The 17,688-nt window shown below is 40.4% G+C and overlaps 2 protein-coding genes across 5 annotated transcripts in view; both read right to left on the bottom strand.

Moving 5' to 3' along the window:
* Positions 1 to 2,584: 2,584 nt before the first annotated feature.
* Positions 2,585 to 17,128, bottom strand: TRAPPC3 (trafficking protein particle complex subunit 3). 4 transcript variants are annotated; one of them, XM_081334662.1, is made up of 6 exons: positions 16,479 to 17,128; positions 15,867 to 15,973; positions 4,755 to 4,852; positions 4,435 to 4,534; positions 3,658 to 3,840; positions 2,585 to 2,867 (listed from the first exon to the last, which is right to left on the bottom strand). In XM_081334662.1, coding segments are annotated over exons 3-6 (405 nt in total). In that variant the 5' UTR covers positions 4,757 to 4,852; positions 15,867 to 15,973; positions 16,479 to 17,128; the 3' UTR covers positions 2,585 to 2,747. The 4 variants fall into 4 exon arrangements, with proteins under 4 accessions (XP_081190788.1, XP_081190785.1, XP_081190787.1 ...); XM_081334659.1 differs by lacking the exons at positions 15,867 to 15,973; positions 16,479 to 17,128 and adding exons at positions 5,822 to 5,869; positions 8,526 to 8,692; XM_081334661.1 differs by having other exon boundaries at positions 15,867 to 17,128.
* The window catches only part of LOC308672068 (protein argonaute-3), a 53,887-nt gene continuing 46,948 nt past the window's right edge, over positions 10,750 to 17,688 (bottom strand). Inside the window, exons 20-21 of the mRNA XM_081334656.1 lie at positions 12,352 to 13,142; positions 10,750 to 12,208 (exon numbers count right to left, since the gene is read on the bottom strand). Of these exons, the coding sequence (XP_081190782.1) occupies positions 13,025 to 13,142 (118 nt within the window). The 3' untranslated portion in view covers positions 10,750 to 12,208; positions 12,352 to 13,024. The remainder of the gene's footprint in view (positions 12,209 to 12,351; positions 13,143 to 17,688) is intronic.

The raw sequence follows: 17,688 nt of genomic DNA, 5'->3' as shown, positions 1-17,688 counted from the left end.
GCATTGATGACACCCAATTACATAACAAGGACCCTAGCAAATTAAGTGATGCCATGAATGTCTTATCCTGTGGCCTGGAGGCTATGAGGGTCTGGAGAGGGAACAACCGGCTTCAGCTGAACCATGCTAAGACTGACTGGCTTTGGGTTTTGGAGACTACTGCTTCTAGGATTATTCAATTTTTCGTGCTGGATGGGATTGCACTGCCCCAGACAGACCTGGTGCACCAGCTGGTGGGCCTCAAAGAGTAGGTAGCAGTTGTGGTAAGGGCTTTAACGCAGCTTCGTTATCGGGCAGAGAAGGCATGCAGCAGATACCAGCTAGACAGAGCAGAGGTGGGCAACTATGGCCCATTTATGACCACAGCTGCTCAGGAATTCTGGGAGTTGAAGTCCAAGAGCCAAGGCTGCCTACCCCTGGGTTAGCTCCATCCCTCTTAACATTCTGGAAGATCCTCAAGATCTGTTATGTCAGCAGGCTGTGGAACCTGTAATGTTCTAGGATGGTTCTACTACTTTGGTTGATATATTTACTCTCTCCATGTTCTGTGGTTGTATATTTTAATTTTTAATAATATTTTTTAACAATGATTGATTTGTATTTTTATAATGATTATTTTTATATACTTATTTTATTTGGTTGCGGTACACCATCCAGTCACTCCTTGTGAGATACATGTCCATAGAAACACAATCAATCAATCAAAAATCTGTGTTGCAGAAGTGTTGAAAAAGAGAGGACATTCACTTAGGGGAAAGTAGGATAAAATTTAATAAAAATTAACTACGAGTCTACTCCCCATATAACTTAATTCAACCGTGGGACAGCTAAAAAAGTCGTTAAGAGTTTCTTTAATGTAAGAGCTTCAAAACAATACCTTCAAAAATGGAACGCATAAGATATACCCCCATATACAAATAAAAAGGTGTAAACTGCATCTAACTAATCAATATTTACCAATCAGCAATAGAGCAATGTAATTTTTTAAAACTATTGAAAATATCACAAAAAGGAACAAAAATGCTTCTCTCAGTGCTAGACTCCTCCGACGATCAGAATGACTGACTCCGAAACAGGAACACTCAATTTTTCGTCCTTCATGACATATTAAAAAAATAAAAATAAATAACATCATGCTTCTCTATTGCCTCCACACTTCTACAAAGCTGACAAAACTCGGGGCTCGACATCATAGGACTTTCTTTGCAACTGAGAAAAATGACAGAAAAGCGCTGGGAAATTGTGATCCAAGATATCCTTAAAAATGGCCCCACCGTCTTGGGAAAGCAACTGTTTGGTTTTCGTTTTCTTGCCATTAGGTAAGCCATTTCGTTCTCCCGCTGCGTACATTACCCAGAGCGTTATTTACAAGACCAAGTCATTGGATAATTACAGCTCCCTTTGCCAACTTTTAAAATGCCGTTCAGTTGATGCCCACACAAATAAATCATAAAGTCTCCCAACCACCAATTAATTTCTCTAACGGATGAAGCACTGCAATCTTTTCACCAACATCTGCGTGGGATAATGGATTCCATTATTTTTTTAAAAGAGGACAGAGGTCAGTAGAAGCCTCTGGTGCCTCTTCCATGCGTGGCAGGTATTTCTATGTTTAATGCATGCATTCTCCACGGGGTCCTCCATTCAAACGTTTTCTGCCGTTTAGTACAGATTTGTCCCCGAAATGCAACAATGGCTGTTCTACCCAATAGGAAGCTTAGACCCTCATATAAAACGCACATGATGACAAACTCAGTGAACGTTCCCTGTTAAGCTTCCCTAAGATACTCTTCAAATTCCTATCGATCATTCAGCATTTGGTACATTGATCAGTCTACCACACGAGGCGGCTTACACCCTTCTTTCTGCAATCTTGAGGGCCCTTGTTTCTTAAGAAAAACCTGAATGCACACGAAACAGGCTATGACCCCCTCTATCCTCTCAGTATGGATGCCTAACGGCAACAATTTTGAAAGGCGCTTTGCCTAAAACTTTTAGAAAACAAGCTGGTTTGAACATCTCTTCAATTAAGTTACTGAAGCCAAAGATGTGGTAAAGAAGAGGAACTCAGAGCGAGTATCATTTTTCTGACATTATATAAACATTTGAAACTTCAGCCCTACATCATCGGTTCATTAAAACTATTTCGGCCAACCAACTAGGAAGACAAAAGACGAAACTGGGAATGGCCAACCAACTGGGATTCTGTGGAGTTTTAATGACACACTTCCATCAGGACTGTCAAAATGGATCCGACTCTTGTTTCAACATAAATTTAAGTGTTTGGTTGAATGGCAAAACTAAAAGAACAAGTCCAAATCCACTAGGAGCTCTCAATTCTTTCAAATCATATAATGAATTCCTGTGCTATCAGGAATGGCTTCCCCCTGAAGAAAAACTGAACAACAAAAGCAGTGGTCACAATGCTGGATTTCTTCACCTGCTGCAGAACAAAAGTGGCATCTAGAATTATTCCAATGCTCAAAATTACAGTTTTTTAATATCCTGTATTTTTGCGTGGAGCTAAGCGTGGTAACAAGGAAAGGGTGCCTTGTGTTTCTGGTGAATATGAAAAGTGTTCTACTTCCTACAAAAGCTTTTAATAGAAATCGGTGGAAATAAAACAGAATAATTCAAACGACGTCTTAACCAGTCAGTGTCTCAAAGTACGCAGGGTACTATATGCTAATAAAGCTCAGGTTCAGTTACTTCATCCCTTCCAATCCAGTATGAAGGCTGCTCAAGACTCACTCCTCTCCAACCGGGAGATTGTCTTCGATCCGCTTGATAAATTTCATCCTTATTTCTGTGACTCCATCCCCTTTCAAGGTGTCCAGGAGAAATCTGACATCCACAGCCATCTGTACCTATGATGAGAGAGGAAAGTCCACACTTTTGAGATATTTACCTACAACAGCTCCCTAAAGTGTCAAACCCCTTTGAAGAGGACAGGTATTCATGCCAAGATACGTCCCATTATTTGTGAAAAGTCATCCTTCTCCCACTTTATAGCCTTTACTGCACTGCCTTTATCGACCTTCCTGTCTTGCAAGTGATATGTTTTTTTTCCCCTTTTGCATTGGGGGTTTTGGAAACCCCTTGATGGAGTTCATTATCACAAACTGTTCTTAGGACGTATGACGAAAAGCTTCCAGTCACCCTCATTGATACTGTAGGCTTTGACTGTGAAACACTTAGAATCCTTAAAAGAGATGTCCCATAAATACAGTACACAGAGCTGACCCCCAGTACTCGAGTCCTAAGAAATGAGAACGCTATTTCAGCCTTCACAATGCTACAGGGTAACAGCCTGCAAACCATCCTTTTTATTAACAAAAGCGCACCTGCATATATGGAGGAAATTTTACAGAATTTTTTTTAAATGGAAAAGTTACAGTAAGAAAATATTTAAATTGATTCAATTGATGTTCTCAGACTCACAGCCCTAACAGAAATCTAATATTACCAAATGAATACTACCCATTACTTTAACACACTGCTGATACTTTTCGTTAACATAAACCCATGTACTTAATTCCCACAATTTATTTTGAACTTTTCAGAGGATGCAGAAAACATATAGTCTCGTAGTTATGCATTCCATTAAAAGCAGCCACCCAGAGCTTTTGGTTCAACTGGACTTCCCCTTGTTCTCACCATTTCCAGGGCTCCCCGTAGCACCCCACATAAGAGGTTAGAGTAAATAAGAGAGGAATGGTTGTCGGGTAATTCCACAAAATCCACCAGTGGATTGTTTTCCAAGATAAGAGAGAATTCGTCACCTGCCGGACTCCAGTTTGTGATGCTTGGCGTGATACCCAAGTACATTTTAAATGCTACCTATCAAGTGAAACAGATATGAGAGAAGAGCTAGGTTCAAAGTGTGAAAGATTTAGTAAGCTACCATTTTTTACACATCAACGAGCAAATGACCACAAAACAAACCCCAGCAATTCCTCAATGTAACATACTTAAGTAAATTCTTTTCCACACACCAGATTAGACAAGAAAATACTGATTTCGATAAGTAATCTCTGCATTATTATGTCTGATGCCTTCCTCTTCTGAAAACAGTGGTAACATTTAGGACATTGCCTTACATTTTTAAATAGGAGAAAAGCTTTTCTGATTTTTTTCCTGTTACAAAATTATCTGATCTTACTTAGCTTCTTAGTAAAAAAAAAGACATCCAGCTTTGATAATAAAAAACACTTTTAGTTTATTATTATTGTTTCACTTCTGTTTTATTTAAAGATAGAGACAATTCCAGAAAACGGCTGAAAACAAGACTGGAGTGAAATTTGTTTTGTGCAGAGAAAACTGTGTTCATAGTACATAGTTATAAGTTCAAGAAAATCTAAGATGATTTATCACCAACACTAGGAAACAACAAGCATGCAGAAATAAAGCCAAACAGTCAAAAAGAGGCATCACCTTTGCAATTACATCTGCCGTTTCTCGAAAATCATGACATCTCCCAACATTGGATCGTGCTAGAAAGTCTTCCACGAGTCGAACACCTATGTTGTAGCCCCTATTAAAGCAGCCAAAAGCAAGACACCGTGAAACTGTGATCCCACGGAGCGGATTAGACTGAGGAGAAACACTCGGGAGGCTTTAGAAATGAAAGCCATGCTCACTTGTTTTCCCAACTTCAAGGATTGGGGGAAACTAGATTTATTCTGCACGCGGACAACCCACAGAAAAGGGGCTTCTGACATCTCTAACCTGAGAACACCCTCTTTGTTACTTACATTTTGTCAAGCTGCTTGTTGACATCTTCATCATTCTCGTAGTCCTTACACAGCTGAGTGACCAAAGCCCCATACGTCAAAGTGAAGAGCTCCGAGCTCTAGACAAATTCACAACATTTTTAGCATATACCATACAAAAAGAAGGGTGCAAATAGTTAGGGGCTGATCCAGGCACAGCTTAGTCTGTCACAAGAAAAAATGGACACGAACACCTGCTTTACCAGAATACCGAAGAGTATGAATTTTGCAGGGGCCATAGGTTTTGAACGAGGGTGAGAAGAATAAATAAAACAACTCTGTCCTAAACAAACGAAGAAGAAATAGAAAATGGGGAGACTTTTGCTTTTCCTTAGCATCTGCGATTCTGCTATGGCTTGAAGTTGGCTACCAAGAGACAGCCCACACATTCTAAACCAATCCCTAATATTCTTGGCGTAATAACTGCTCCTGTGTTCATTAATCAATACTTGCTTGAGGGAGGATAGAATTTGGCACATCAGGGGCATTTCTACAGAAGAGACAATTAAGCTACTGGAACAACGGAGTCACATGCTCCCTGTGGCCAGACCTAATCAATAATTTGGCTCAAACATTGCATCAGTGGAACTTTTCAGAGCAAACAATTTCACAAAATTGAAGTCCTTGCTTTCAAGATGAACATGGTCACTGACCAAAACAAAAAACAAAAAAAAACCGACAGATTCCAAGTGTCCAACCTGTATAAGAGGACTTTTTTTCTTGACTTTCATTGTTTCAATAATATTACACTTGAAAACTCAAAGGAACCACAAAGCTAATCAACTTTCAGCAGAAACGTAGACACCATCAACAAACAAAGAAGAAAAAATACTTGCTGTATCTTCCCCCCCATCTCTAAACTTGAAGAGCATAACCAATCCATCAGTTCTTGACTACACAAATGCCTTCCTATTAAGAGCTGGAAATGTTGAGGTACATAAAGGGCCAGCTGTGTACATTAGTTAGTACACCCTGCTTAAGACTTCATTAAAATCTCATTTTATACAGCAGAAATGTCTAGTTTTCAGATTAAGAAACCTAAAACCTACCATGAGATGCATAGATGCAGAAGGTGAAATGAATGGCAAATACCAATACTACAGAATGAAAGCGGCAGGCAAGCAGAAAGGGAGAAAAAAAAAGACATCAGAGTTTAGTGAGACAATAAAAACCACACCACATTCTCACATGGTCATACCAAGCCAAAACACAAGAAAGAGTGCGTCAAGTCATATATGAAGTTATGGTTCATTCAACATGATGCTATTTCTATAGAGTAGCAATATTGAGGGCAGCAATCCAACAGTCAACACCTCTTTTTCTGAGTGGTTGTGTTTTGCCTGGTTTAGATATTTTGCAACCAATGGCATCCACCAAGGCAGCACAAGGGGATTCCGGCTGAGAAAAGTAGTGCATGGCAGAAGCCTCATTCACCCTTTTTTTTTTGCATATGCCACTATATCCCACAGTGGTAGAGCTTGCACCACAATACTGCTTTTATTATAGTGGGGGGGAGGGGGGGAAGCAAGATCCTCTGTAAGCTACGGCTTGGAATTCTGGTATCAAATGGATCCAGAGGCACCATAGCCATCAGAGGATACAGAGAGTTGAAGGTTAATAGTAGAGGCCAGACTGGCCAAAGCTGCTTTATAGAATTAGAATTGTAAAGCTACATAAAGTTGCTTTGTAGAATTAGAAAGCTTGGAGAGGGTGCCCAAAGATTCCTGTAACCTAGCTGATGATTGCAGAGAAGACAAGACAAAAATAAAGGAGGGGTTAGTAACAAATATTTTAATAACCCATTGACAAGGCAGATGGAAAAAACAGTACATGACAGAATGGAGAATGCTCAATAGCTAACAGTTCATTTCTGAACAGTTTGCCTATCCATAGCTATTAAAAAGAGAGAAATTATGTTTAATGTTCACAAAGGTTCACTGTTCTGGAGCAAAAAATCAAATGGTGGCATAGACTCAAACCTGCCATTTAGGCTACTGATAGTTTGTTCGTTACAGGAATCCAAATTAAAACATTTGATCTGGGTCTGAACATATCCAACAAGGAGAAGCTCCCTTTTGTGCAACATTATTGGTTCCATGGTGAAACTGTTCTGTCAAGAAAGTTCTTCACTGCATTCAATTGCAATCTACCTTCCTGTAAGTTAAACCTGTTATTCCATGGCCTACTACTTTCTAGGATAATAGAAAAACATATCTTGGTCTACAATTGCTACACCAAGCAAAAAAAATTTATCATTTACATTATGTCTACCTCGATTTGTCTTCGTTCTAAAGTACGTTAAAAATTCCTAAATATTGCAGTTTTTTGATATGGGAAGCTGCCACATCTCAAGCATTTCGATCACTCTTTTGCCCCCTGATCCAGATGGCATTTGACACTTGACTTCATCTTGGTTTGATTAGTTTGGTTTGCTTAATTTTATTGTATTCTATGTGTTCATGCTTATTGTTCCTTGCATATTGTCTCTTGCAAACAGTCTAGAGTCCTTAGGGATTTAGCTGCCTATAAATATGATTAAAAAATAAACAGGGGCATTCCAAGTAACTCTTGGGAGGCACATTCAGTTCTGACTTTATTTTTAAGAAACGTTTTAGGCAGTCGTACATCCTGCCAACATTGTCTTTCAGATTTGGTATATCTGGTTATTGTTTTTATTTTATAATTACAAAAAAGCATATTTTATAATTTTAAAAGTATTTCAGAACCATACAGACTGTTCATCTTTTCACTATTTATGGAAATGATCTTGTGCACCAGAAATGTTAGGGAAACTTGCCTATTACTTTAATCAGCATTTCTAACTATATCATCAAGTCACTAGGTTTCCTAGTGTAATTTTTGGTTTGATTTTATTGTAATTTGTTTGCTAATTTTTTGTGAGAGACAGAGAGTTGTTGAGATTGAGAGAAAGGACATAATAAATAATAAAATTAATCATTAAAATTCCCTAATTACCTAGATGTGCAAAGGTATACAGTCTTATAACTGATAATGAAAATAACTGTAATTAGAATTAAAAACAGGAAAGGGACCCCAATTCCATAAATAAGAAAACGCATACAGGATCAAGAGGGAAAATACAAAATGTAATATTATTATTACATGTTTGTAACAGTATAATAGGATAATAATACAAAGGACAATGATAATGACAATGACAATGCTAAGCTTGTAAGCCGCCCTGAGTCTTCGGAGAAGGGCGGGATATAAATGGAATTAAAATAAAAAATAAAAAATAAAAAATATCATGCAGGACAATATTACATGTTTGTAACTACACATTAATATTTAATGGAACACATAAGTCAATCCTATATGGATGTTTATAATAATATATGACAATATTGTTATATATAAGCAATATCATAACATCATACAGCGCACTATTATTAACTCTAGTAATACATAATACAACATATAAGACGATATGACGACTTCATGCTTGATATTTCTTCTTTTGACCAGATAGACCTTTCTCTATTTAGCTAATTAAGGTCCCGTCCTCACTTTTTTAGGACCCTCCGGGCTCATCCCCACCACCTTTTTTTCACGGGTCGGCAAAGGCACCGACATTAGCAGGGAAACCCTGATGTACAGCATTTATTCACGGTGGCCATTACACACATAGCACTTCCCCTCCTTCAAGGCCCGCCAGGCAAACTCCCAACGCCCGCCTTCCTTCGTCGGGGCAGCCCCCCAACTTTCTCCCCAGGCCCCGACAGCGGCCATTACCATTTTCTTGCTCTCGGCGCCTCCTCGGCTGCCCTGACGTGCCATTTTGCCGCTGCCGCTTCCGAGCCTTTCGCCCGGCCGGGAAGAGGAGCTCCGGGAGAAGGAAGCAGCCCTGCCTTCGCCTTGTCGCTTTCCTCAGGGCAGGACTACGACTCCCAGCATGCAGCTGGAGACAGGTAAGCTTAGTCTGCGAAGGATGCCGGGAGTCTGCGCGAGAGTGAGGCGGAAGGCGGGTTGTTGACTACGCCTGCGCGGGCTTCCGGCAACGAGACTACAATTCCCAGCATGCTCGCGCGAGCTTATCCCAAGGCAGCAGGGACTCTCAAGTTTCGGGGTCCCCATCGGTGAGATCTAGATATTCCTTGTGCCCCAGCAGGTGTCATTATTTAGCTGCTCTCCTAAAATCTAAGTCTGTTTTATTAACCGTAAAAGTGTTTAAATTGTTAATCTATTTGAATAATTATCTTTCAGAAATGGTATGCGAGCAGGGGAATTGGCAATATTGTTTCCAAAGCATTGATGGCTGAGCGGAAATGTTTGTTGTCAGTGTTTTTGAACTCTTTTTAGGTCAAAAAGTTTGTGACTTACCCTGCAGATAGCGAAATGTTGGGAAACGGGCTCTTCCCACGATGTTTAATTTGTGGTTAAAGTATATAGGAAAAGTTAACAAAGATGATGTCCTTTTGAATATTAGAATGGACTTGCACACTGGCGTGTGGGGTGGGATGGGGGGACTTCAGCTATACACTAGTTCAGGAGTGTTCAAACTTGGCAACTTGTGGACTTCAACTCTCAGAATTCCCCAACCAGGCTGGGAATTCTGGAAGTTGGAAGTTCACACATCCAAAAGGTGCCAAGGTTGGACACCCCTGCTTGCTAGTGAGTGCCATCTTGCGAGTTTTGACCACCCCGTAAGGACACCACTGTTCACAGATGTCTAAAAAGGTCCATCATAATTGCCTAATGCATGACCACTGCTGAAAGTAAAGAAGATGTGGATCTGATTAGTATCCAAGATATGGAGATGTCTGTTTTTCTTATGTTCATATGTGTGGATAGATAAGTTTGCAATCACTGGTTTCCTTCCAGAAGGCAAATTGGAATATTACCAGTTATGAATTCCCAAGTAGAAAAATGCCTCCATTTTTACTTATCTTCAGTTCTCCATGTTATATGGAATTTTAGGCTTCATTCTTAGCATTTTAACAAAAGTGATATCAGCATTTTTAGCATGGCATCGATGCCACGTTTGAAGTTTAGGAAACCATGTTTTTCCTGTGAACCAAAACAAATTCCTTTCATGTTCAAAAACCAGCCCTCTCAGGAACAATCAAACAACAGGGCTATAGTCAGAAGCCCTTGAATAAAGTTGCAAGTATTAAGAAACAAATCCAGGTGGGAAAGTAGAGGGTGCAACATATTTTAAAGTTGTCTTTTCTCAAATCTAATAAATGTCTCTTTATTATTTGATTTGTTGCTTTTTGACTCATCACATATATATTGAGTGTATGTATCTTTTGTTTCTGTACGCTTTATAAAGGTTTCATCCTCAATAAAATGCATTGTGCTTTGCCTGAAGTTCTTGGGATAGTGGTGAAAAAAAAAGAAACATTGCATGTCTCTTTCCAGCTCTAGGCCAACTTGGGTGCCGGAGTTTTATAAGCAAGACTCAAATTTCAAAGTGTGGTGAAATTCTGGGAAAAAAGTCTTAAATATCTACGCAAGATACAGACAATAGCAAGTATAAGGTCTGGAAATACAGGAAGAAGCCAATTTTGCTTTAAGCAACTAGAAGAGAGGATGGCTAGTCTATTTTTCTACACCTTAAAGCCAGATGCTTCTCCACCATTCTAGAAAAGCATCACCCTCCAAAGGAACCTTTCCAGATAAGATGAATTTTATCTCTCTTTTTTCTGTCACTTACAAAAGATCAGTTAGGGATAAAGGCTTGGCATTAATTTTCTTCTTCAAGTATTCACCAGCTGCAGTTTGTGAGGAATGTTGGAAGCTGTAGTCCAGCAACAACTGGAAGGCCAACAGCTGCAAGTTAATTCAAAATATCCCCAATTAGAATACAGGTTTAGATATCCTTTTCAAGTGTAATGCTTGTAATAATGTAATGATTGCAAAAAGAATGACTCAACACGAGAGCATCAACTAAAACCAGGAAAAAAAGCTCCATGCTTCAGAAATTATTTTTTAAACATACAGAATTGACTAAATGTGAATGTATTAAAATTTATTGGGTTGCAACCTTATTTTGACATGAGTTCATCACTCAAATAGACACTGCACATTTAGAATTCTAATATTGCGAAATCACCCTCTTCTGTCAACTTGATTTAATAATACATTATTTCAACATCTTTATAAAAAGTTTGGACTTCACCATCTCATCACCGAGTAATGTGTGTTAGCATTTTGGTCCTTTGGATATTGTGATCAGAAACGCTTACGTTCATTTAATATAAAACCATATCCTACCTGCTATTAAATACCCAACTATGAGTGATCATTGAGAAAGTATAGTAACTGACCCATTCACAACAATATGAGTCGAATTACTCTGAACTCAGACATCACAGTGCATACTGAACAATTTATTATTAATACATTGTTTTTACATAAGGTTATTCAAAAAAAATTACAAAATAGCAGAAAGTAATGGGCAACACACATGTGGATTAAGGCAACAGGCCAAAATGATACTTGCAATAGTTCAAAGCTTTCATGACTCTGGAAGAAAAAAACAACTAGTGGAGCTGGGTCCATTTTTCCCTAGGAGGGAGAAAATTGGCATTATGGGCATGGAGAAACATGGCTGAGCAGTGGGTAGATATATTTGCAGGCCACATTTACTCTTGCTAAACAGTGGCATAATCATAAAAGTAGGCTGCTTCACCAGAAATCCAGAAGTTTTCTATTTTGCTATGCTTAAGCATTTGACAATGGCCCAAAGAGTTAATTGGTCTCTTTTACAATTCAGTGTTGCACTGACAGAATCTGTCTCATCTTAACAATGATGGCTGAATACAAAGGTGTCCCAGAATGCCGAAGATTGATATTACATGGACTTAGAATACATTTTTCTTTGCCCTGGTCGCCTGCCCAAACAATCCTGATTTATAAAAGGGCAATTTCAACAAGACCAACCCCCAGCCTAGCTAAATTTCCGGCAAAAAAATACAGCATAAACACACAACATTAATAACCAATAATCTAAACAAAATAGAAGTCAAGATTTTTCTTGAAAAATATGCTCCTGATATCAAGATTGTTACTGGTTTGGTTTGATTTTGAGGCATTTACAAGTAACTTTTAGAGTGTGAACACAATGCTGTTAACGATTATTTCCGCAGAACTACACTGCTACTGAGATGCACGGTATTAATTACCTCCTCGCTAATAGAAACCTCAAAAGTAAACAGTATAGGAAAAGTAAAAAAAGAGATAATGTCTCAGGGTTAATAGGCATACTCAGCACGAAAAGGCAAATATTTTTGCCATTACATCTGCTACTGCAATCGTTAGAATAATTTAAAAAAAAACTAAAAGCTGGAATTTTCAAAATTTTACCCGCTTTGAGGTACACAAAACTTCAGGAGTGTATCTTGCTTACCCCCAATTTCACTCTTGATGACCTTTGAAGTGACCTTTCAGAGCTTACAGTATTTTGAATTAACCTATCCCAGGGGTAGGCAACCTCGGCTCTTTTATGACTCGTGGACATCAACTCCCAGAATTCCTGAGCCAGCATGGCTGGCTCAGGAATTCTGGGAGTTGAAGTCCACGAGTCATAAAAGAGCCGAGGCTGCCTACCCCTGACCTATCCTAAAGTATCTAAAGTATAATCCACACAGTGGAGTTTTAATCATCTAACAGTACCATTCCTTTTCCCAAACATTATTATGGCCCATGGTTATTTGGTCCTGGTTTAAGGGAAAACGCCATGTAGTGTCAAGCACCACAAGGGATATTATGAAGAACTTGGCATGTTTTCACCGAACATTTTGATTCCGCGCCCCACCCCAGCCCCCCAAACCCCTACCCACCCCCCAAACAACTTTGGGAACAACAACAAAAACCATCTACAGCACCATCTTCTAAAAAGGCACTTTGAGGACTGTTTTGCTTTCAATAAACCTACCACTTCATGGCAGAACTATCCTGCAAGGAAACAGGTCTTGGAGTGATCTACGGGCCAGAGGTAATTCAGACATAGTTTTCATATGGATATGAAGTAGCACAGGGGTAGGCAACCTTGGCTCTTTTATGACTCGTGGACTTCAACTCCCAGAATTCCTGAGCCAGCCACGCTGAGGGGAAAGGGAGAGGTTTCTAAGCTGAGCCATGCTGGCTCAGGAATTCTGGGAGTTGAAGTCCACGAGTCATAAAAGAGCCAAGGTTGCCTACCCCTGCACTAGCAGTACACCAGGTAGACATTTCCTTTCTGTCAACCTTTTTATTTTTTTAACCTCCTGTAGAAGTGGCTCTTTAGTTTACTTTTCCAAAGCTCTCCCGCTCCATCTGTAAGCCTCGGTTGTCTGCTTCTCAGATTCCCACTGGTTACTGAGTTCTAACTTCAATATTATCAGCAAAACCAAGACCTCAGCATATCTATGGAGAAGTGATAACAGAGGCCCCTGTGTTATCCCCGTTTCATTTTTGTCTGATGGTGGCATTTCATCTTTAAGCATTATTGATAAATATGTATTAGTATATCTGCAAGCAGTCCAAGGAGCTATTTGTCCAACTTGGCAGAAACGTTTACGGGTTAAGTACACATTGCATATCTAAAAAGTAACTTGTGCCTAGTGCTTGACTTGCAATTTTTATGCAGACCAGCCATTATCTGCATCAATCCAGCAAACACGCATGTGCTAACTGCCTATGGATAGGAAGAAGTTTTGGCAGGATTGGTCCTGCCCTGACTCATCCTGCATACAAACAGCTAGCCCTATTATCAATGTCAATTTAAAGTGCCATATCTGGAAAACTGAAGATGATGAGTGCTTGGGGTTTGAACTGGGTTTACACAGATTAGAAAAACAGCTTTCCCATCGATGCACGCACAAAATGAATTTCTAAAGCAACTTGTGGAAAAATCAGACAACACAATAATCAAAAAAAGCGGTTTCCACAAGGTTACAAGGAGATTAAAAGCTTATCCAATGCCTCATCCCTAAACACAAAGAATACAAGTTGTTGTCAACTTATAACCACAATTGGGACCAGAATTTCAACTGCAAAGCAAGGCAGTCGTTAAGTGAACCACACCGCTGTTAAGCAAATCCAGTCTCTCCCATTGACTTTGCTTGTCAGAGGTCAGCTGGGAAGATCACAAACTATGTTCATATGACTCTTGGACACTGCAAATATCATAAATACATGCCGGTTGCCAAGTGCCCGAAGTTTGATCATGTGATCATGGAAATGCCAAGACAATTTTAAGTGCCAGGACCAGTCATAAGTCACTTTTTCAGTGCTGTTTTTTCAGTGGCATTGTAACTTTGAACAGTTGCTAAATGAATGGTTGTAAGACGATGACCTGTATATTTATTACCTAGGGATTTATATTGCTCCAATCAAACAGTCACTAAGCAGCATACATTTCCTCCATGTATTTCATTTAAAAAAACGCAAAAGAGAGCAGAGTCTTCACCCAACTTCCACAAGCTGGCACTATATCCTTGGGACAAGACAACATTCCAGGCCACCCCTGTGGCTCCTTCAGAACCAGACATCACCACTCCTTGGAATATTAATAGGAATAGGGCTGTTCTTATCTCCAAAGATAAGCTACTCTTAAGGAAACCTGCCCCTGCTCAAGAAAGCTTGTCTTCAGGATGCCTTTTATGTTGACTACTCCTAGTAAGAACTAGTAAATCCTGGATCTTATTGGACAGACAAGATTCTATGCTGAGTAGGCAGTTTAAAAACTGTATGGCCAGTTCCTAAGACATAATAAAGGACCATAAAGATAACCGGCATCTTGAATTGCATCTGGAAGCTGAGAGCTAACCAGGGCAGCTCCTGCAGTAAAGGCTGACATCGGCAAACCAAGCTGTGCCTATTATTACCCGGATTTCCTCAATGTGGATGGTCTTCAAGGGGAACCACAGGTAGCTCCAATACTCCAAACATGAAGTGACAAGGGCCTGAGTGACCAGATACAGTTGCAACTAACACATAAAATGAAGCTATGCAACAGCCCTCTGGCCATGGCTTCCAACTGCTCCTTGAGTAATAATAAATAATAATAAGCCTTTATTGTCAAAGTACAACATGTGTACATTGAGATTAGCTGAGCCTCTCCCCATGCTCCCTCCCCCCAACACACAGTGACAACAAACCCTCCATCCTACCACACCATGTGAACCTACTACACCACACACTGGCCTCCCAAGTCAATTCTGCATAAGTTCACAGAGATTATATCCCATTCAAAAGCCTAACAGCCCATGGATAAAAGCTGTTTTTCAGCCTGTTGGTACGGCTGGCTATACTCCTATATCTCCTACCCGATGGTAGGAGAGTAGAGATACCGTCCAGGGTGTGAGTCATCCCTGAGAATTTTCCTCACTCTTCCAAGGCAATGAGCCCTGGCGATGTCATCCAGTGGTGTCAGGGGACAGCCCACAATGTCTTGTGCTGTGCTCACTACCCTCTGTAATACTTTCCTGTCCGCGGCTGTCAGACCAGTATACCAAACCACAATACCATACGAGAGGACGCTCTCTATAGTAGACCGGTAAAAGAGGGTCATTAGCTGTTGTTCTACCCTGTTCTTCCGCAAGACCCTAAGAAAGTGAAGCCTCTGTTGGGCCTTTCTAGCCACCTGGGTTGTGCTAACTTTCCAGATCAGATCTTCACAGAGGTAGACTCCCAGAAATTTAAAGGAGAAAACTCTCTCCACACAGTCCTCTCCGATGTAAAGTGGGGCAGGTTCCTCCTTTTTTCTCCGGAAGTCTAACACCATCTCTTTCGTCTTGCCGATGTTTAGGTGCAAGTTGTTGTTACTACACCATATGGATAGTTTTTGTACCTCCGTCCTGAATCCAAGGGACCACCCAAACTAAGAACCTGCTACCCTGTTTTGCTACTCACTACTTCCAGAAGCTGTTGGTTTTGCTGGGATTTCTCTCCATTCAGATCTTAATACCATCCAGGGACCAAGACAGAATCTCAACAGCAATGTGGGTAAATATATTGTAAGTATTGATATTTCACCCAGTATTGATGGATGACCCACGGTTCCCTGCGGCTTAGGGCCTGAATACTAAGCCTCCAAACCAACTGAGCCAGCCAGAAGTATATAATACAGTGCCCCCTACTCCTAACCTTCAAATGAGATTGTGATGTTGCACTCCCCTATCCCAGTATCACCACAGATCATCAGGAACAATCAGAGCAGTCTCTGTTCCATTAACTGCCCTCTGCCTCATCCCCTGGACAAAAACAAAGAAAAGAACATTGGATTCCCACCAATAGTTATACAAATAGCTGGGTCAAATAATGGCTTTTCAAGGAGAGGTGGAAGTGAATGTATCCTTGCAACAGAGGGTAATGCCACTTCCTTTGAAGAGGCAATGGTGCTCTTCTCCCAAGGATGAACTAGCCTTTACTCAGACCTGGTATTTCCCTGGTAGCTTTCACCAAATGAATCCAGTCCACAAGTGATATCACAGAGGAATTAATCCACTTCTTTGGGATCAACAGGGCTGAACTGGTCCCAAATAACTTACTACTGGATACGGCCAGCTGACATCAACTTTGAGAAAATGTGATTTTACCTTCCAGATGCCTTGCAAATTCATCATAGCAGCCTACTAACTGATCGTCCAGCCCATTTTTCCCTTAAAAGGTCCAGGAAGCCTTAAATTAAGATTGCTGGAAGAAAACCACAGATTTGAGAAGCACAGAGTATAACTATGCTATAGGTTTGAACCTGACCTGATAGCCATGTTGACTCATAACTGCTCTTCATTGCTTTTCAGTATTGTTCCAGGCATCTCTTCTGCTGCTTCATCTCCCAGAGCTCCTCAACATTTCAGAGAAACCTACTAGATCAGCAGAGAAGTTGAGGCACAATCCCATCAAAGATCCCTGCTAACGCCTTGTTCTAGAGGTTGACAGAATAGTACCCCCAGGTTAGCATAGCTGCTTCCCAGGTCCCTGAGGAAGTCCTCAAACATCCTCTGGAAACCAAACAGATCCACAGGGATGATCCACAGAATAGGGACATACAAAATAAAGACAAAGAACATCTTGAAACAGCTTCATTTTTAATTTTAATGCATTTTTGCAGGAAACTGTCTTGAGATGCAATCTAAAAGGCTTATAAAATAGACTTTAGGTGCATGAAATGGAAAAAAAACACATTTTGTTTCAAGCCTAGAATAAACCAACACATTCTGCGAGTTTTGCCCAACCATTTCAGGTCAGCCACAGTCAACAGAACCAAATCCCAAAACACTTGGATTATTCTGGGTTTGGGATGAAATGAAATCTAGACAGGGCAGGTAGAGCGCAGCTGGTGTGCATTGTTCCCTCCTGTACTTGGTCCCTCAGCAGGTCCCAGCGCAAGATCTCCCATCCCCATCCCCTCCCTGTGTCCCCCCACCCACCCACCCCGAATCTCTCCATTGCGGGCTCTGTCTAGAATGGCCTATTTTACTGGCCTGAACTGCCACCCAATCTTTCAATGCCTCCCCCCTCACCATTCTGCTAAATGAGCTGGGCTTTTCCTGTTCTTCCCTCTCACACACATTTCTGCCTGGATCAGCCCCGTTTTAGTCCACATTTCATTTAATCCCTTAGGAAGGCTGCCCATCTTAAAATGCAACTCTGGGAGGCTCAAACAAAAATAGCCCCATCTTGCTATGTGCAGAAACTAAAACAACTGAAATATGCATGCTTCAGTTTGGGCACAGACCACCCAAACCAGCTGATACAGGTGCCCCTGGCTATTAGTAGCATTATTCATCTATGTTTAAAAAATAAATAAAAAAATCACTCAACTTCACACAGACACCTATTTATCTCAAGTTCCATCTCCCAAAGATCCTACAGAATGGAGCTTTAGGATGCATGTCTTTTGGTAGTACACATCACTCATGTTTAGGTAATATCATGCTTGGCTGATGTGATCTCCTTGGTTTCC

Source organism: Vipera berus (assembly GCF_964194415.1).
Source record: "Vipera berus genome assembly, chromosome: 9".
NCBI lineage: Eukaryota > Metazoa > Chordata > Lepidosauria > Squamata > Viperidae > Vipera > Vipera berus.
Note: the sequence above shows the minus strand (reverse complement) of the source record. Positions and strands in the feature narration are given on the sequence as shown.